The 21,933-nt window shown below is 44.5% G+C and overlaps 1 protein-coding gene across 2 annotated transcripts in view; it reads left to right on the top strand.

Moving 5' to 3' along the window:
- dhx15 (DEAH (Asp-Glu-Ala-His) box helicase 15) overlaps positions 1–21,933 on the top strand; it is a 171,527-nt gene that overhangs the window by 34,347 nt on the left and 115,247 nt on the right. For both annotated transcript variants that reach the window (XM_072496497.1, XM_072496499.1), the window contains exons 2-5: positions 5,853–6,192; positions 8,533–8,726; positions 10,131–10,290; positions 13,826–14,044. In XM_072496497.1, the coding sequence (XP_072352598.1) occupies positions 5,853–6,192; positions 8,533–8,726; positions 10,131–10,290; positions 13,826–14,044 (913 nt within the window). The remainder of the gene's footprint in view (positions 1–5,852; positions 6,193–8,532; positions 8,727–10,130; positions 10,291–13,825; positions 14,045–21,933) is intronic.

Below are 21,933 nucleotides of genomic sequence, written 5' to 3'. Positions count from 1 at the left end.
ACTGTGGGAGGAAACCGGAGCACCCGGAGGAAACCCACGCAGACACGGGGAGGACGTGCAGACTCCGCACAAACAATGACCCAAGCCGGAATCGAACCTGGGACCATGGAGCTGTGAAGCAATTGTGCTATCCACAATGCTACCGTGCTGCCCTTAAGAACAAATAAATCTACACTATATCATTTTACCGTAATCCATGTACCTATCCAATAGCTGCTTGAAGGTCCCTAATGTTTCCGACTCAACTACTTCCACAGGCAGTGCATTCCATGCCCCCACTACTCTCTGGGTAAAGAACCTACCTCTGATATCCCTCCTATATCTTCCACCTTTCACCTTAAATTTATGTCCCCTTGTAATGGTGTGTTCCACCCGGGGAAAAAGTCTCTGACTGATGACTGACACATTGAACTACCAATGGCAGGAGCCTAGAGACAGGGCAGTTGAAGGTAGGAGATCAGTTGCATAAACACTAAACAGTCAAGAGTTAGCTTGCGACCAGATTGTCAGAATTGTTTCTGCATAGTTACGGTTTGCTGATTTTGGGTATTATAATTTTAGGGTGCAGTTAATGGTATTAATGTAATTCCATTTAAAGTGGACGGGGGTGGGGGTGGTTTGCAAAGGTGGTGGAGGGGAGGGAAATCACTGAAGGGCAGAGCAGCCCTGCCTAGGCCTTTATTACAACATCTGTGCCTGGAACTGGCCGCCACTCCCCACCCCGACTTTGTCTCACTTGCAGCTGTGGCTGTCTGCTGGCTTTGGCATGTTGCTGGACGACGCTAAGGATTTCCTCTTGAGCAGTAGCCTCCTGTTCATTTTCTCTGGCTGGGCCTTGCTCATGGAGCCAGTGGGTATGAGCTAATGTCTATTTGTCTCCGGTCCATAGCCGCTCCTGGTCACTAACTATGTCCCCAGGTTTGAATTGGCTGCAGCTTGTGTACTCTTTTTGGGAAAGGTTTCCAAAAGATGATTATATTTGTTGTAGTTGAGAAGGCAATGTCCAGTGTATATTAATTAATTTTTTGGTTTGTAACTTAGTGAATATTCAGAGTACCTCACAGGAACACAGTAATCCAGGTGTTAAAATCCAAAACTGATTTTATATTGTACCAGTCTGTCTCCATTTCTGCATTAATTAATGATTCAGGACTTTGTGCCTCACTCCAGCCTCTCATAATCCAGGCTGACGTTTCAGTGCAATTCTGAAGGAGACACTCTTTGGCGACAAGAGGCCCTGATATTTATGGGGAGGTGTGTGGGAGATTTGTTAGCAGAGGGGAAACCCAGGAATGCCTGGAACATGGCTGCTGTGCTGAATTTAAATGGCGGGAAGACATAACTTTTTTTAAACAAACTCAGTTTCTCCCTCTCAGCAGCCAGCCAAATAGCGTCTGGCCAGTTGCCAGGAGCGAAATCCAGCTGTGGAAAGCCACATGAGGATACTATTAGCGAGGGAAATAACTGGGGGAGACTAGATTAAGGCAGAACATTTGCTTGAGAGGGTGGGGGGAGGTATCCTGGTCCCTTTGGTTCACAAGCACTTGCCTGTTGGAGCTGACAGCCCCCACCTCTCTAGCTGCCATGTTTGCTGCATTGAACTGAAATGGCTGCCAAAATCAGAAGAATAAAATCTCATTTAAATCTTACAATCTCAGGTGCGCCCCTCCAGAGCAGGTTATTAAGATGCCCCAAACCTGCTGCAGGATTGGAAGCCGATGTTTTTGCGTTGGATTGAGATTAGGTATTGATTCCAAGGCTACAGCGCATGGAAGGTCTTGGGGGGGGGGGGGGGGTTTGCTGACAGTAAATTGAATGCAAGGAGTAGGTTAAAGAGGAAGGGCATCAGCACAGCTGAAAACCAGGACATCTGAGCGATCTGGAGAAAACCGTCAGGAAATAAGGAAAAGCTCCTCAGGCTGTCCCCGAGCAGCCAAACCTGGACATCTGGTCCTCCAACAAGTGGAAACAAATCGCCCTGGATCTGACAACCTGCATCTTAGGGGTTTAAAAGCCATAGCCACAGACATGGTGGATGCACTGGTTTTGATCTTTCAGAATTCCTTAGGTTCCATATCAGTTGCCAATGATTGGAAGGTAGCAAACATAACTCTGATATTTAACAAGGGTAGCGGAAAGTAAATGTGGAATGATAGGCCAGCTAGTCTTAACTTGCTATTAGCTTACTTGCACTGCATACCTGGCATGAATATTAGAGTTTAAAATAGATATAACTTGTGCTATCATTTATATCCATACGTAAAGCTGAAGTTGGAGTGAAAATGCTGGAATCTACTGTCAGGGATGTGATTACAGGGCACTAAGAAAATTGTTTTACGATGAAGCAGAGTCAACATGGGTTCATGAGGAGAGAAATCATGGTTGACAAATCAATTTTGTGGCTATAATTAGTAAAAGGAATGAGGGAACCAGTGTATGTAGTTTTATTTAGATTTTCAAACTTGTTTGATAAGGTGCCAAGCAAGCCGTTATCCCACAAAATTGGGATTCATGGAATTGGTGGTAATATATTAACATGGATTGAGGAATGGTTAATGAAGAGGACAGCAGGAATAAACAGGATGTTTTCAGCTTGGCAGGCTGTAAGTAATGAGGTACCACAAGGATTTGTGCTTGGGCCTTAATTATAATGTATGTTAATGACTTGGATGAGGGAACTGACTAACTTATCAAAGTTTGATGACAGTTCAAAGCTATGTGGGAAAGTAAGCACTGAGGAGGATGCAAAGATGCTTTGAGGTATATACACTGGCTGGTTGAGCAGGCAAGAATAAGGCAGATGGTGGAAGTATGAAGTTATCCAGTTTTCTACAAAAATAAAATAAACAATATTTTCTGAATGGTAAGAGACAAGGAAATGTTGGTAATCAGAGGGACCTGCATTTCCAACTTGAATCGCAGAAAATGATTATGCTCGTACAGAAAACAATTAGGATAACTATGTATGTTAGATCTTGCAACAACATTGGACTATAAAGTAAAGAGGGCAGTTAAACAGGGCGTTGCTATGGCCAATTCTGGAACTTTGGATTCTGGAGCATTGCGTACTTTGGGTCTCCTCACTCAAGGAAGCACATACTTGCCCTGGAGGGAGTGCAACAAATGTTCATTAGATGATTCCTAGGATGAGGAATAGACCAGATGAGGCTTGAATTCCTTGGAGCTTAAAAGAATGAGAAATGACCTAATTGAAACTCTCATGATCTTGAGGGAGAACAAGAACTTTAAACAATAAATTTGAGCGCCCAGTTTTTCACTTAAAGGATCATGTTAGAAGATTTCATGTTTTTAAACACCTTCTACTGCACAAAAATTAAAGCAGGTGCTACTAACTTAACAGTATTTTGTTCATCCTTATTTAAACCTGAAAATCTCAACAGACCGCAGCTCTCGGGAATTAATTTTGATCCTCCTCAGCTTCCCACTCTGGTACTTCTCCTCCTTCTCTCTGTCCCCTTTTCCTCCCTGAAGTGTTTAAAATGATATGTCTTGGGTCGAGTGGATTGGAAGAGACTGACAAAGATCCACAGAGCAAAATGGAAATTTCATTTTCCGTAATTTCTGATTTGGAATGCAATAGCTGAAGGGTTTCCTGAGCACTTTTTGCGAAGATTCCACTGCTGATCTCTTCCACCAGCTTTACCAGGCGGATATGGCATTGCTAATTCCTCTTGCACTTGGTCTTTTTATTCCAAGCATGAGGACAAGTCCACTCTCAATTCCTGCTTAGTGACTCCAGATCAGGCGCACTCCTAATTCCTAATGGCCTCCTGTGTTCCTTTCCCTGGCTGCTGGTGGATGCACCTCTGCCTTCAACACGGATTAACTGTTCCTGTGAAAAAAATCTACCTTATCTCCAATAATTTACCTACTACCGATGTGAGGCTCACCGGCCTATATTTTCCAGGATTATCCCTCCTTAAACAGCGGTACCACATTAGCTATTGTCCAGTCCTCTGGGATCTCACCTGTAGCCAATGAGGATACAAAGATGTCAGTCAGGGCCTCAGCAATTTCTTCCCTTGCTTCCCTCAGCATTCTGGGGTAAATCCCATCCGACCCAGGAGACGTACCTACCGTAATATCTCTTAAAATCATTTCTTCCACTTCCCTTCTGTGCAGGTGCCTGGAAATGAATCTTAGCTTAAAAAGGAAACAAACTGCACAGGGCTGTTTACTGACTTGGAGTCATGAACATGCCCCAACTGCACATGTGCGTCCGTTCTCCATCCATTTTTAAAGGCAGGTTTTTCCCCTCTTGTGGTGTTTGTCGAGTAGACAGCATAGCCTCGAATGCCTGCTGCATTTCCAAGTGCCAGCTCCTCACGATACTGTCTTGGCTTCCCATGGTTGGCTCTTTCTTTTTCCAAAGTTCAGCAACATTGTCACAAATGCCCTTTTTGGACCCCTAGCAATTTAAAGCTGCGTTTTACTGCAAGCGGTAAGCAAGATTCTGTTGTAGTCTTCAATTGACAACCTTCTGACTGAGAGGTGAGAGCATTACTGGTGCATCAAGGCTGGTAGCAATCTCCCACAGTCTGTTCTTTGAGGCCTCCAATATGTTGGGACTTGAATATATCATGATGTAACATAGTTCATAGGTTGCCCAATTATTTGTTTGAGAATTCGATCAACACACCAGGAACACATTCAAGGCTTCGAGGCAGTTCATGGAAATACCATATCGTTTATCCCGAGCACCATTTTTGTCTGGGGAAATTCCTCTTAGTTAATGACATTACAGAAGAAAAACAAATCTTCAGTTCATTCTGCCTTGTCCATCCAGGACATGTATTGCAGCTCCTTCTCTATCCAAATACTGAACTGTTGATTGACTGATTCCAGATCTTTACCAATACTCGCCTCTGCCGGTTCCATGTGTTTAGCACAGAAGAACCTAATGGCATAATAAATTTATTATTTGATAGTTTCAACTTTGTACCTCCCCCCCCCCCCCCCCCCCCCCCCCAAAATATTCGGTTAAACTTGAAATTTGTGTTCTGGATTTACCTTTTTGGACCACTTGCCATATTGCACCTGTCGAGGTCCCTTCTCAGCCATTTAATGATCACTCATTGTCACAAGTAGGCTTCAATGAAAAGCCCCTAGTCGCCACATTCCGGCGCCTGTTCGGGGAGGCCGGTATGGGAATTGAACCCGCACTGCTGGTCTTGTTCTGCATTACAAGCCAGCTGTTTCGCCCACTGCTAAACCAGCCCCATTTCCTTTGATGGCTGCAGGACCCAGGTGTTTCCAGTGTTTCCTTACGACTGATGGGAATCAAGTATGATATTTCCATGAATTGTCTCAAAGATTTGAATGTTCCCGTTCCGTGTTTCTCAAAGCCACAGTATTTGAAGTTCTGCATTTATTTGAGTTGCAGTCTGACCAGAGTGTTTTACTGATTTAACATGCCTGCCTCTGACTTGTGTTCTATTGTTTGGCTAATGTTCAGCTTTGTTTGGTACTCTTGCAGTGATTGGTCATGTTAACTCCTTTTATTTCTCAGCTTGGCTGTTCTCTCATTCAAAATTTAGGAAATCTGTTGTTCTTAAGTCTAATTGAAGATGGCGTGAGCAAAGCATCAATTTCTTTTTTCCTGTGGAGTGATTTAAATAGTTAGATATTTGATGGTCAATGCGTGTCACATTTTACAAAGTTACATGTCAAATAATAACTTGCTAATGGACTGAAAATACAATCCTTGGGATATCATGCTCCTTATTTGTCTTTGCGCCTTTAGTTCCATTGGTGCTGATTTTAAGAGCATAAGTACTTGGTAATCTTGTTTGATTTCTCATTGTCTTAATGCCAACTTTTATTTACATCAGGAGGAAAGACCGAGACCGTGACAAAGATTATGATCGTTCAAAGGATCGAGATCGGGACCGGGATCGGGATCGAGATCGGGACCGAGACAAAGATTCAAGGAACTCGTCCAATCCAGCTTTAACTACAGGAGGGAGCATGCCTCTCATTACATCTCCGGCACTTCACCAACAGGCTATCAATCCATTTACCAACTTACCCCACACGCCACGCTATTATGAGATCCTGAAGAAGAGACTTCAGCTGCCTGTGTGGGATTATAAGGAAAGGTTCACTGAAATCCTGACCAAACACCAGTCCTTTGTACTAGTTGGTGAGACAGGCTCTGGAAAGACAACACAGGTTGGTGATTTTTAGTTGGTGCGAAATTAACTTTGTGAATATACAAACTTGAATTAGGAACAGGAGTAGGCTACTCGGCCTACTCGTATACAGTGTACAGGCTCCTGGGGGAATTTAAAGCCTTTTTTGATATAAAATAAATTTGAATTGTTCAATGGTGTATGAATTAATTGACTTGAATTTGAGTACATTGTAATTAACTGACTTGTCAATGACTCAAATTATACAACAAGGAATGTAATTGGAAACTTGAGAGGGGGAATTATTATTCTATACCATAACATGATTTAGTTGCAATGCAGTACTCGAGATGGTCTTTCATTCAACAAGCCTACTGAACTTTGGACCAAATTGTAGTTTCTTGAAGCACTTGAGCATACATGTTGAATAGACATTAAATTTAATCCACTTCAGTTAGATGTTGGTTGACGTATATGTGAATTATTAAAGAACTGATTTTGAGAGACTTTGGGCATATAATAATTGGATTTGGGTCTGTTTCCTCCCAACACACATTTTATGGTGGAGAGGATGTATAGATAACTTGCCATGCTGGCAGCTAACCAAGGTCCTAATACCAGTTATTACCAGCTAGAACAGTGAGCATGCACTGTTCTACTAGTGCATCCAGTGATGCTCTACAGTTCTCTTCCATTCCACTACCACCCCCAAGTGTTGGGTTATTTAACTGATTCCAGTAGAAAGTTCTGACAAGTGCTGCAAGTTACAGAACACTCTCTCCCTGCCTCTGTCTCTCTCTTCACCTTTTGGTTTGCATATTTTCCTTCCACTTTTCTTCCTTCACTTATTTTATAAATACGTTGATTGGAGACATTTAAGTTACCCCAGTGCCATCAACCCAAAAATATAATAAGAGTGCCTTCTCCCACCTCCAATAAATTTAACTCTAGAAATTAAGGAGATGCTTGAATTGGCAGAAGAGATGAATAATTGAAGCCTAACAGCTGACTTTCTTATCCTTTGGAGTACCATTAGGGCCACAACCATTTTATACCATCAAGTGGATACAGCTTAGAAACAGCCGTTGCTCAATCTGGTACTGAGCGTTTTTGAGCTGATTGAAAACTGCTGAGTATTGTATTTGTATTAAGTTTAAAAAAAAAAATCTTGTGCACTTCAAATTGTCACAGTTTGTTATAATTCTAACGTACAATTTTTATGTCATCTGTGCCTTGAAAGACAGCTATGGAAAAATAAAAAGCCAACTGTACAGTTTGATCTTGTTCCCTCTTTATGCTTCTTGCTGATGCCGGACTGAATCTACTGAGGATTATACTTCATAAATGCGGCAGTGACTAATAGGTTTCCATGCCAATATGGGCAGTTACTGTAAAGGATGTACAGCCAGTGTGCAGTGAGAATGGTGTTTTTATATTAACAATATGATAGCAAACTCAGTTTCCTTGATTGAATGGCATGGCTGTTAGTACGTTTAACTTTTTGTTTGCCTCTTGAGGTTCCCTGTCTTCAAGTTTTTTTTCCCAACGCAGGGTCAGCATGTATCTAGTCCTCTGTCAATAACTCTCCACTCCCCTTGGAACAGTGAGAATCCCTGGGGTTTTCCACGCTTAATAATAAATGCTTCCAGTTCATACCTGCATTAGAGGGCTAATAAAGTCCAGACATGTGTTTCCATCCCGGCCACCTACTAAATGGAACAGATTCTAGCCTAAACCTCAAAGCACTGGCTGTCGGGCTATCAATCTGCCATTGCACCTGGAGCACTGACTAGAATTTTCATCTGGTTTCTTGTTTTTGCTTGGTGAAGCTACCCATTAAGTGCACAGTCATGTTTTGTTTTCCTGAAAGATTGCATAACATCTGGGGCATAAAAAGAACTGTCAAGTAGCAATGAGAGGTAACCAGAATTGAATGTACAGTAAATTAATCTGTGATTTCCTGATTTGCATTGTCTACCTCCTAAGAGTATTCAGTTTGTTGTTTGCAGTCAGGGTTCGACGGTTTATAAAAAATAAAGCAAATGCTGCTGGCTACGTATTTATGTCAGCCTTGGCAGCAGTGATTCTACTTACTGCATGATAAACAAAATACTTGTTAAACATCATATCACAGTGGGAGGGGGCTGTTCTGTTTTTAGAGGAGGAAAGTACTTCAGGCAGCGCAGTGGAGACATAAAATGTCGAGTCGATGGTGCATGGGTTTAATCCTCTCCATGGAGTTGTTGGTTTCTGCTGCCTTAATACAAGGAATCAAAGGGTTCAAGAGTATTGTACTTGAGAAAGTTTTTGTGTGTAATGCTTGCATCGTAGTTGGTGTTTAAGATTTGAGCAATTAATTTGTGATTTAATGCATTTGCAGATTCCTCAATGGTGCGTTGATTATGTGCGGGCAGTGGTGGGACCCAAACGTGGTGTGGCCTGTACCCAACCCAGGAGGGTGGCTGCCATGAGCGTGGCTCAGCGAGTAGCTGATGAAATGGATGTGATGCTAGGCCAAGAGGTTGGCTACTCCATTAGATTTGAAGACTGTAGCAGTGCAAAAACATGTCTGAAGTAAGTGAACTTTTTGCGGGTTCTTTTGAATGTGGTTCTTTAACCACATTTAGCAATGTTTGTCGAAATTTCCAATGTGTAAAAGCAACATTACTGTTGTTTATACAATACCGCTCCATCCTTTTTAATTGAAAAGAACTCCGAGGAAATTTGATGGCAATTCTTCAATCCTGTGTCCATACTGATTCACTCTTACTGCTTGAATTACCCCGACCTCTGGAACAAGTTTATTCCTGAATCATCTGAAATGAATAGAGAGTTCATCAAAGTGCCATGGGGTCAGTTATGAAGATTAAGTCCTAGAGGTCTGATACTGATTTTTGCAGGGTAGGTGAAAGTCATTACACCGTCGGTAAAATTTAGTGGATGCTTTTAAAATGTTATCGTTCAAATGCCAAGATTAACTTTTCACTGCACAAACTAACTCCATATAAATCCAAAAAAGCAGAACTAAACTTCGCAAAAGAAAACTTGAGCTTAAAATGATTAAACCTAAAATAGCCTCAAAAGGTTTTCTTTAAATTTCAGTAGCTCTACAGAGGTCACCGTATTACCATTAAATATAATTACCATTAAACTTTTTAAAATTACACATAAAGGCTAACTTGTGTTGAAGTAACGATTAATAACAGACTTTAAGGTAGATACCAGTTGTGCTACACATTTTATTCTGTTTTATACATAACATGACCAGAAATGTTCTTAGATGTACGCATCATAAAAATGTGTAATAGTTCAACTCTAGTGTACATTTTGGGTTAAAGCAGTACCAGCAATGAAACTGAGTTAAATTTTGCTAAATGCATGACTAGAATTGTGAAACTTATCTATCTTATTCCTAGGAGGAAACCTGAGTTATAATGGTTACTATTGTGAATGTAAACCATGTTCGGAATGTGCCCAATCAGTAAGTGAGGGTGTGTGGCAAAATGTAGTCCTTTATTTTGTTTTAATGTGTTGTTTAATAAAAGTTTAATGGTGATCCTGGACTATATTGTGGCCCCTCTACTGAAATTTAAAGAAGTCTATTTTAGTATTATTTTGCCAAGTTTAGTTTCACATTTTTAGATTTTGAGCGAGTTAGTTTGTGCAGTCAAAAATTAGCTGCTTCAATTTTGCAACTTGCCTGAAGCAGTGTTGCTATTATTGTTTGAGTAAGCATGATTTGTGACAGTGGTTTATTGTGTTTTGGTCCTTGGAATAGCGCATAGTGTGATTTTTAAATTATTCCTCAAATGATTTATCAGTCCTATTGGTTTCAAGTTGGTGAAAGCGCACTTGTGGCGTGTCATGGCTAAGAAGCTTCGAACAGTTTGCCTCGTTTGGTGATGCTCATTAACAACCTCCTTTATTTGTTGAACTATGAACACTGAGTAGTAAACTGTGATGCTGTTTTGTTTCCAGGTATATGACTGATGGTATGTTGCTTCGAGAAGCTATGAATGACCCTCTACTGGAGCGATATGGTGTAATCATTCTTGACGAGGCCCATGAGCGTACACTAGCAACAGATATTCTTATGGGTGTACTAAAAGAAGTTGTGAAACAAAGATCAGATTTGAAGGTAACCTTTTGCAAAAAGATCCTTGAACCCTCCAAAGTGCAAACATTTCATGTTTGTTGAGGGACAAATATTCAGAGCATCAGGAACGCTGCCATGAATCTTTTATGTCCACCTGAGAGTACGGAGCAGGACTCTATTTAATGTTTGATTGAAATACAGCACCTCCATCACTGAACATGGAAATAGGAGTTGGGCCTTTTAGACTTTGGGGGCTGTTCCATCATTCAGTGAGATCATGGCTGATCTGTGACCAAACTCCATTTATCTGCATTTGCCCCATATCCCTTAATACCTGTTGTTTCACAAAAAAACAGTCAATCTCAGCTTTATGAATTACAATTGCTCTCGTATCAAAATTCTGTTTGCAGAGGAGAGTTCCAAACTTCAGCCACCCTCTGTGTGAAGAAATGTTTCTCATTTCACTCTTGATAGGCATGGCAAAGTAGGGCCAGTTCTCTCAGTTGGTTAGTGCATGTTGCTCAATAATGCTGGCAGCAAGGGTTCACTCCCCATATGGTAGATCTTTGGGACCTGTGTCTTTTTGAAGCATTGTGGTGTCATGACACAATTGAGCCAGGATTGTACAACTTTGGGCAAAAAGGGTGCTACATGTGCAATGTGCACATCAGTTGCAGAGATCAGCCATTTCGCTATTTACCATCTTCAACTTTGTGAGAACGAAAAATCCAACATGGCACATGTATGTTGTTGTGAAGGCCAATAGCAACAAAATGCTTGTTTTTCTGCACCCCACCAACTGTTGCCCCAATCAGATTCCCCATCCAGCAGAAATACTTCCTCTCTGTCTACCTATTCATTCTACGTAAGTTCTTGAACTTCGATCAAATCAGCTGTGATACTTATAAATTCCAGGGAATCCTAGTTTGTGTAATAATAATCTTTATTATTGTCACAACTAGGCTTGCATTAACATTGCAATGAATTTTCTGTGAAAATCCCCTAGTCGCCACACTCGGGCGTCTGGGAACATTGGGGGAGAATTCAGAATATCCAAATTACCTAACAGCTGTGATTCGGGATTTGTAGGGGGAAACGAGCACCCGGAGGAAATCCACACCGACGCAGAGAGAACGTGCAGACTCCGCACAGACAGTGACCCAAGCCGGGAATCTAACCTGGAACCCTGGCGCTGTGAAGCAACAGTGTGCTAACCACTGTGCTATCTCTCACCCAAAATTAACCTTTGTGCAGTTATCATTCTGTAAGCTTATGCTGTGCTCCCTCAATATATCCTTCCTAAGGTGCGATGCCCAGTACTGCTCACGATACTCCAGGTGTGATCTAACCAGGATGTTGTATTGCTGACGCATGACTTCCAGCCACTTGTATTCTAATCCTCTGTATAAACAACAATATCCCATCAGCCTTTTTGATTCTTTACTGTACATGTCCTTGACATTCTAATGATATGTGGACTGAGACTCCCAAAGCCTGTTTCAACTCCCACTGTTTTGAGGTTTTCACAATTTAGAAAGTGCCCTGTTCTATCCTATTTGTGTCCAAAGTGGATGTCCTTGTATTTGTCAACGTTAAAATCCATTTGTCATAGGTTAGCCCATTCACTTAATCTATCAATATAATATCTCACAATGTTAGCTTCTGTCTACACTCCATACCTATCTTTCTGTCGTCACAGCAATACCTGGCGTATTGCTAGCTGTCTCGTCGTCAAAATCGTTAATGAATATGGTGACTAGTTAAGGGCACCACTGATCTCATTCTGCATATTGGAGGACATGTCTATTATCCCTACTCTGTCTCCTGCTCAGTCAATTGTTTAAGACTAATAATTAACCGTCAGTCACATCAGTGCACCTCTCCCTCAGTGCCACACCAGATTGTTGGCCTGAGTTGCAAGTTCCTGGAGTGGGAGTTGAACTGGTAACCTCTGTCTCCGAGGCAAGGGTGTTACCATGGAGCTAAGGCTGACACTTATATGACTAGACCTCCATCATTTAACTTGGGCTTTTGAATATATCAGTACAGAAAATAAAATTTAATCAAACGTGGAAATGGCCCGAAAAGAAACCTCATTGGTTCAGTTGGCAGCTCTCCTGTCTCTGAGCTGATACTATCTCTTGGTAAGAGGGAAATTTAACAGATTAATGCTAATTCACAAAATTAAATCCCAAGAAATGAGTTGAAATTCAGGTGATTTGCAATCGGATGGATCCAAGTGCTACCCATTCTGACCAATAGACATGATTTCATTGTACTGTTGTAACCTTCTAGTCAGCAAACTGCGTAGCACAATAGGAAAAAAAATTTGCTCTTCAGGATTATAGATTCAGATTGTAGATAGATTCGATCTCTGTTTAGTTACAGCCTCTTGGGTTCCTGAAGAGTTTTAGCAGCTTTTTTGATTTAGCAAGTAACAAGTTGCTGCATTTACTATTTGGTAAATAAACCTGCATATTACATGCATAGTCCTGCTTTGTGCTGTGTTATTAGATTGTTCAATTCGACAGGTGGTGGAAACCGAAACCTGAACAATTCCACTACAGTAGATTTTGGGCGCTGTTCAAACAAAAAGTTTCTAAGTGTCATTTTGGCCATGCTTGGTGGGTGTTTTTTGGGTGAGATCCACACCGCTTTTCAACCACATTTAGTCATTTTCTTTGGGCCTTGGAGAGTTTCTCCCTGGTCAAGTCCACACACAAATATTTTCAACACTGGGGAGCTGAATACTCCGGTGAAACTGGCTCCTCTGAGCAGAGGTTACCAGTTCAACTCCCACTCCAGAAACTTGCAACTCAGGCCAACAATCTGGTGTGGCACTGAGGTAGAGCTGCACTGATGGGACTTTGAAAGCGTCCACCAAAGTCTGAGTGAGCTTGAGGGGCCCCCCACCCACTGGCAATGTCATCCCCTGTACACATGGGCATTATCCCACACTCCCTGAAGTGAAGACACCTCACTATTCCCTTTTCAGGCCTCCTTATTTCCCCCCCCCCCCCCCCCCCCCCCCCCAAAAAAAGAAATCCCCCCTTTCATGGGCATGACCCCTGTTAGGCCCAAATCCCTGGCACTGCTACACGCACACCCTGGAGTGGTACCCTGGCAGTACCACAGTGCCAGGCCGGCAGTGCCCAGGTGCCAGAGGGTGAGCCAGCGGACCACCCTGTCCTGTCCTCTACTATCCAGGGGTGTCCTAAGACCTGGGAAATTCCCCAGGTGCCGTTAGGCCTAGTCCACGTTTGTGTGGACCAGTACTAAACACCATCTGGTCCTGGCCTCGCTGGCGAGGCCATTAGTTAATGAGCCTCGAGAGAATACGGCGCAAACATATTTAAATGAGCCATATGGCTCATGTAAATATGTATACCTGGATCTCGGCGAGGTCCAGATCGTGATGTCACGCGAGATGTCTCAAGTGTCAAGAATCTCAGCTGGTTGACACAACGGGACTGGTAAATCATGCCCTTCGTTTTCTTCCATGGGGCAATTTTGCAAGTTTTAAAAGCGGTCTTTTGTAATGTGAATGGAGACTAAAGTACTCACTGTTTCTTTTCAGATTATCATCATGAGTGCCACGCTTGATGCAGGCAAGTTTCAGGTCTACTTTGATAGTTGCCCACTACTCACCATTCCTGGCCGTACGCATCCTGTAGAAATATTCTATACCCCAGAACCGGAGCGGGATTATCTAGAGTCAGCGATTCGAACAGTAATTCAGATTCATATGTGTGAAGAAGAGGAGGGAGACGTTCTGCTTTTCCTCACAGGTCAAGAGGTAAGGATCAAGATTTATTTGCAGCTGAAAATTGAATTCTATCACTAGTGTCGCCGTGTACGGTTTTCCCTGCAATAACTGTGGGCTGTAATGAAGCTGATTCCTGAAGATTTCCAACTCATCCATGGACCAAGTGAAAATTCAAGAAACTGAAAAATGTATTTAATTAAAAAAAATTCCAGTTAAGGGACAATTTAGTGTGGCTGATTCACCTACCCGACACATCTTTGGGTTGTGGGGGTGAGACCCACGCAGACACTGGGAGAATGCGCAAACTCCACACGGACAGTAACCCAGGGCTGGGATGGAACTCGGGTCCTCGGCACCTTGAGGCAGCAGTGCTAACCACTGCACCACCATCTCAATGGGCTCTTGAAACAGTGACTTGTGGGCTTTCCTGCAGGGAATCCAAACTTCGAAGGTAGGAAAGTAAAGATAGACACAGACTGTTGAAGCAGACCAACTATTGAAATAGAAGCAGGTTAGTGAGAATAGCTTTTGTTGGCTGTGGTGAAGGTCGCAGTAAAGAGGAGAAGCTATTGAAACGGATTTCAGTCCTGGTGAATGTGGATGTCTATCCAGGATCCGGCGTGGCCGCAGAATAAAGCTGCAAAGGCAGCAGTGCAAAACCTTAATATCGGATAATGAAATGAAAATCGCTTATTGTCACAAGTAGGTTTCAAATGAAGTTACTGTGAAAAGCCCCTAGTCGCCACATTCCAACGCCTGTTCAGGGAGGCTGGTACGGGAATTGAACCGTGCTGCTGGCCTGCCTTGGTCTGCTTTCAAAGCCAGCGATTTAGCCCTGTGCTAAACCAGCCCCATAATATATCTGAAATGTATAAGATACTGAAGGGGCTTAACAGGTATACACTGGGGTTGCTTCACCGCCTTGCTGAAAAACCTAAAGCTGGGATACTGTCTCCGGATAAGGGGTTGGTTGTTTAGAAATAACATGAGGAGCAATGTTTTCACTTGGGGTTGTGTGTGCTCAGTTTTTGAGCATATGCAAGGCAGAGATTGATTTTTGGGACCAAGGGGATTGAACAAAATTGTGTTTGGGCAGGAAAGTGGAGTTGACGTCAAATATCAAACACAATCCTACTGAATGCAGGAGCAGGCACCGCGGTGGGCAGGATGATCCATTTCTCTTATTTATCATGTTTTTGTTATCATGGCAACACCCATTTACAAATCATGAATATCATCAATAATAAAGATACCATTGTCTGCACATTTGTTTTCTTTAAATTGCAACTTGTATTTATAAACCATGCGTTCCACGCCTGGGGCTGTGTCTGGGGGGAGGTGGGACCTGAACAAACTGGACGGGTTACACCTGGGCGGGACTGGGACTGATGTCCTTTGGTGTACTTGCTATAGCGGCTGGTGAGAGTTTAAACTAATATGGCAGGGGGATGGGAACCTATGTAATGATTCAGAGCAGGAGAAATCAAGAACAAGAGAAAAAGAGAATAATAATAAAAGTGATAGGCAGAGAAATCAAAGGCATGTATCAGACAGTGACACTTAAAATAAAAAAATAATAGGGACTGTGTCCCTATGTTAAAAACATAAAAGTTCTGTACCTGAACACGCGGAGTATTCAAAATAAAATGAATGAATTTGTTGCGCAAAAAGATGTTAAGGGATATATAGTTGGGATTATAAAGACGTGGCTCCAAGGTGACCAAGGATGGGAAGTAAACATTGAGGGCTATTCAGTTTTTAGGAAGTTCAGACAGAAAGGAACTTGGAGCATTGTTAATTAAAGAAGATATTGATACAATATTGAGGAAATATATTAGTACAGCTCTGGTTTAGAACATTGGGCTAAGACAGCTGGCTTGTAATGCAGAACAAGACCAGCAGCGTGGGTTCAATTCCCGTTCCAGCCTCCACAAACGGGCGCTGGAATGTGACTAGGGGCTATTCACAGTAACTACATTGAAGCTTACTTGTGACAATAAGTGATTATTATTGTTATTATTATTAGTACAGTTGATGTGGAATCTAGGTCAAGTTAAGAAAGATCAAGGGGCAAAAAACATTTGTAGCGGAATGTGCCGGAAGTTCTGAGAAGCATAGGTTTTAATGAGGAGCTGAAGGAAATTAGTATTAGTAAAGAAATGGCTTTGGGGAAATTAATGGGATTGAAGGTGGACAAATCTCCAGAGCCTGATAATCTTCATCCAAGAGTACTTAAGGAAGTGGCCCCTGAAATAGTAGATTCATTGGTGTCATTTTCCAAAGAGTAGCGAATGTAATCCTGCTATTCATAAAGGGAGATGGAGGGGAAATGGAACTATAGACCAGTGAATCTAATGTCGGTAGTAGGGAAGTTGCTGGAGTCGGTTATCAAGGATTTCATAGCACAACATTTGGAAAGCAGTGGTGTAATCAGACAAAGTCAGCATGGATTTATGAAAGGAAAATCATGCTTGACAAATATACCAGAATTCTTTGAGGATGTAACCAGTAGAGTTGACCAGGGGGAACCAGTGGATGTGGTTTATTTAGACTTTCAGAAGGCTTTCAACAAGGTCTTACATAGCAGATTAAAGTTAAAGCGCGTGGAATTATGGGTAGTATCTTTTTTTAAAATTAAATATTTTATTGAAAATTTTTGGTCAACCAACACAGTACATTGTGCATCCTTTACACAATATTATAACAACACAAATAACAATGACCTATTTTATAAACAAAAAATGAATAAATAATAAATAACAAAAATGAAAACTAGCCCTAATTGGCAACTGCCTTGTCACAAGTAACACTCTCCAAAAATATAATTTAACAGTCCAATATATAATTATCTGTAGCAACGACCTATACATACTATACAGTATATATTAACAACCCTGAGAGTCCTTCTGGTTCCTCCCCCCCCCCGATCCTGGGCTGCTGCTGCTGCCTTTTTCCCATTCCGTCTATCTTTCTGCGAGGTATTCGACGAACGGTTGCCACCGCCTGGTGAACCCTTGAGCCGACCCCCTTAGGACGAACTTAATCCGCTCTAGCTTTATAAACCCCGCCATATCATTTATCCAGGTCTCCACCCCCGGGGGCTTGGCTTCTTTCCACATTAGCAATATCCTGCGCCGGGCTACTAGGGACGCAAAGGCCAAAACATCGGCCTCTCTCGCCTCCTGCACTCCCGGCTCTTGTGCAACCCCAAATATAGCCAACCCCCAGCTTGGTTCGACCCGGACTCCTACTACTTTTGAAAGCACCTTTGTCACCCCCATCCAAAACCTCTGTAGTGCCGGGCATGACCAAAACATATGGGTATGATTCGCTGGGCTTCTCGAGCACCTCGCACACCTATCCTCCACCCCAAAAAATTTACTGAGCCGTGCTCCAGTCATATGTGCCCTGTGTAATACCTTAAACTGAATCAGGCTTAGCCTGGCACACGAGGACGACGAGTTTACCCTGCTTAGGGCATCTGCCCACAGCCCCTCCTCGATCTCCTCCCCCATAATAATACTCACTTAGGCTCGGTAGTGCCAGCCCCCCCCTATCCCTGCTACGCTGTAAGAATCCCTTCCTCACTCTCGGGGTCTTCCCGGCCCACACAAAACCCATGATGCTCTTTTCAATCCTTTTAAAAAAAGCCTTCGTGATCACCACCGGGAGGCACTGAAACACAAAGAGGAATCTCGGGAGGACCACCATCTTAACCGCCTGCACCCTCCCTGCCATTGACAATGCTACCATATCCCATCTCTTGAAATCTTCCTCCATCTGTTCCACCAACCGCGTCAAATTTAGCCTGTGCAATGTGCCCCAATTCTTAGCTATCTGGATCCCCAGGTAACGAAAGTCTCTTGTTACCTTCCTCAACGGTAGGTCTTCTATTTCTCTACTCTGCTCCCCTGGATGCACCACAAACAGCTCACTCTTCCCCATGTTCAATTTATACCCTGAAAAATCCCCAAACTCCCCAAGTATCCGCATTATTTCTGGCATCCCCTCCGCTGGATCCGCCACATATAGTAGCAGATCATCCGCATATAAAGATACCCGGTGTTCTTCTCCTCCCCTAAGTATTCCCCTCCACTTCTTGGAACCCCTCAACGCTATCGCCAGGGGCTCAATCGCCAGTGCAAACAATAATGGGGACAGAGGGCATCCCTGCCTTGTCCCTCTATGGAGCCGAAAATATGCAGATCCCCGTCCGTTCGTGACCACGCTCGCCACTGGGGCCCTATACAACAGCTGCACCCATCGAACATACCCCTCTCCAAAACCAAATCTCCTCAACACCTCCCACAAATAATCCCACTCCACTCTATCAAATGCTTTCTCGGCATCCATCGCCACTACTATCTCAGTTTCTCCCTCTGGTGGGGCCATCATCATTACCCCTAACAACCTCCGTATATTCGTGTTCAGCTGTCTCCCCTTCACAAACCCAGTTTGGTATTCGTGGACCACCCCCGGGACACATTCCTCTATTCTCATTGCCATTACCTTGGCCACGACCTTGGCATCTACATTTAGGAGGGAAATAGGTCTATAGGACCCGCATTGTAGCGGGTCCTTTTCCTTCTTTAAGAGAAGCGATATCGTTGCTTCAGACATAGTCGGGGGCAGTTGTCCCCTTTCCTTTGCCTCATTAAAGGTCCTCGTCAGTACCGGGGCGAGCAAGTCCACATATTTTCTATAGAATTCGACTGGGAATCCATCCGGTCCCGGGGCCTTTCCCGCCTGCATGCTCCTAATTCCTTTCACCACTTCTTCGACCTCGATCTGTGCTCCCAGTCCCACCCTTTCCTGCTCTTCCACCTTGGGAAATTCCAGCCGATCCAAGAAGCCCATCATTCTCTCCCTCCCATCCGGGGGTTGAGCTTCATATAATTTTTTATAAAATGTCTTGAACACTCCATTCACTCTCTCCGCTCCCCGCTCCATCTCTCCTTCCTCATCCCTCACTCCCCCTATTTCCCTCGCTGCTCCCCTTTTCCTCAATTGGTGTGCCAGCAACCTGCTCGCCTTCTCCCCATATTCGTACTGTACACCCTGTGCCTTCCTCCATTGTGCCTCTGCAGTGCCTGTAGTCAGCAAGTCAAATTCTTCATGTAGCCTTTGCCTTTTCCTGTACAGTCCCTCCTCCGGTGCTTCCGCATATTGTCTGTCCACCCTCAAAAGTTCTTGCAGCAACCGCTCCCGTTCCTTACTCTCCTGCTTCCCTTTATGTGCCCTTATTGATATCAGCTCCCCTCTAACCACCGCCTTCAACGCCTCCCAGACCACTCCCACCTGGACCTCCCCATTATCATTGAGTTCCAAGTACTTTTCAATGCACCCCCTCACCCTTAGACACACACCCTCATCTGCCATTAGTCCCATGTCCATTCTCCAGGGTGGGCGCCCTCCTGTTTCCTCCCCTATCTCCAAGTCCACCCAGTGTGGAGCGTGATCCGAAATGGCTATAGCCGTATACTCCGTTCCCCTCACCTTCGGGATCAATGCCCTACCCAGCACAAAAAAGTCTATTCGCGAGTAGACTTTATGGACATAGGAGAAAAACGAGAACTCCTTACTCCTAGGTCTGCTAAATCTCCACTGGTCTACACCTCCCATCTGCTCCATAAAATCTTTAAGTACCTTGGCTGCTGCCGGCCTCCTTCCAGTCCTGGACTTCGACCTATCCAGCCCTGGTTCCAACACCGTATTAAAATCTCCCCCCATTATCCAGGGCCCCGCTGACCATGACGTACCGCCCCCCCTGGGTCCGGAACCGTCTTTGTCGCCCTAAACATCGTCCATTTGCTGATCAGTATTGCCACCCCCTGGCCCTCGTCCCGTAATAGAAATGGTAGGTCTGTCCTACCTAGCCCTTTCATACCCGCAGTCGGTCCTGCTCTCCAGTGCGTCTCTTAAAGGAAAATTGTCTGCCTTCATGTTTCATGGGTGGGTGAGGACTCTGGATCTTTTGACTGGGCCGTTGAGTCCCCTTACAGTCCAGGTGACTTCTGCCACTCGCTCCTGTGGGATTAACCATATTTACCTGGTGAACGCGCCCCTGCCCTCCAGGGTTCCCCTTTGTTAGGGAGCCGTCCAGGATGACCGCTGTCACTGCTCTCTCCATGCGGTCGGGCCCCTGCAATCCGGGGTTTCCCTTCGTCCTGGAGGCACCTGATATGGCCGCCTGCTGTACGACCGCCTCGCGGGTAGCCCCCTGCGCTCTGGGATCTCCCTTCGCCCAGAGACGTACTGGGTGGATGCTTGCAGCGATTCCTTGTTCCGAGCCCTTGGTTGTGGCACTTTGTAGCCCTATTGCTGTTCCTTTTCTAGCCTTGTTTGTCCCTCCGTCCCTGTGTCGTCCCTCCGTCCCTGTGTCGTCGTCTCCTTCCCCCGCCCCCCCCATCCCTCCCTTTCCTCTCCTTTTCTCCCCCTCTCCAGTATATCCCTCCTTTGTCCCTCTTTCCCTGTTCCTAACCCCGTTTGCTCTCCCACCTCTGTTGAGTGGTCCTCCCTGTTGCATATCCCCGGTGCTCGCTTTCTTGTCAGTGCGGTGACTCCCCTCTCGGGAGTTACTGTCTCGCTTCTCCCTTGCCCAGTCTCTGCATTTTTCTGCCCGCTCTTCCCCCATCCTACCCTGCCCTCCCCTCGCTTGCTCTCCCTTCTCCGCTACTCTTGTTCCCTCGTGCTGGAGCCTGGTCTCCCACCTGTGGCGGTCCCTCGGGTAGTGGTTTGTGTTGTGTTGGGTGTTCCGATACACAAACGAACCAACACTGTTGTAGATGGTGCAACTCTGTTTTATTATTCTGTACATTAATAACTGTTAACTTCTGGCTGTGGTTCGTACTTCACCAGCTAACCTGTGGACCCAGCCCTAGCACTATCTTAGTGAGGCACTCAGCATATTGTGTATGTCTGAGTGGCAAGCTGTGAGCTCTGTGCTCTGAGCTATCTCCTGGTAGAATGAGCAGGAACTGTGGTGTTCCCTGTTTTATAGTGCGTGTGCTCTCACTGGTGATTGGCTGTGATGTTGTGTGTGTGTTGGTTGGTCCATCTACCTGTCCCATCAGTGTGTGTGTGTGATTGCACCATGATACGTTAATATGGATATCATGACATTCCCCCCTTTTCACAAGGATATGTGCCTACATGGTAATAAATATTGGTGTGTACTGAGTGCAGCTGAGTATGTGTGTGCAATATTTACAACATGTACATGAGGCTAAACTATATACATAGGAAGGTGTCAGGTGAAACAGAGCAACGAGGTTGTACCACAAACAAAAGAAGTGCAATCATCAAATATCGAAAGAGAACTCCTGGAACGACAAAACAGAAACGTGTTAAAATTATTGCACAACAATTCAGTGATTCCAATGTGCAAACAGGCTCATAAGTCCAGTCTATTAGGTGGGCGACGAATTCGGGTTGACCGCCTCAAGGGTGGGTCAGGATCCACCGGCTGAGGAATGGGCCTGGCCACAGGCGATAGAGGAATAGGCAGAGTGGCAGGAAGCTCCACGAAGTTGACATCAGGGACAACAGGAGGGCGTGGCGCCAGTGCATGATCACGTAGCGAGCGCGGAAGCAGCCGAAGGGCCCGCCGATTATGCCGGCGAATGGAGCCATCAGGCATGTGAACCAGGAACGAGTGGGAAGCCACGCGGCGGAGAACCTCGGCGGTTGCTGACCAGCCACCCTCTGGTAGGTGTATGCGGACGTTGTCTCCAGGCGCCAGGGCAGGAAGATCAGTTGCCTGAGTGTCATGTGCCACCTTCTGCTGAGCACGCTGCTGTCGCATCCTTTGCAGTACTGGAGCATGGTCGTGTTTAGGAACATGAATGGACGGCACAATGGTCCTGAGGGTGCGACCCATCAACAGCTGGTCTGGTGAGAGGCCTTTGGACAGTGGGGCC

The sequence above is a fragment of the Scyliorhinus torazame genome, chromosome 3 (assembly GCF_047496885.1).
Source record: "Scyliorhinus torazame isolate Kashiwa2021f chromosome 3, sScyTor2.1, whole genome shotgun sequence".
In the NCBI taxonomy this organism is placed as follows: domain Eukaryota; kingdom Metazoa; phylum Chordata; class Chondrichthyes; order Carcharhiniformes; family Scyliorhinidae; genus Scyliorhinus; species Scyliorhinus torazame.
Note: the sequence above shows the minus strand (reverse complement) of the source record. Positions and strands in the feature narration are given on the sequence as shown.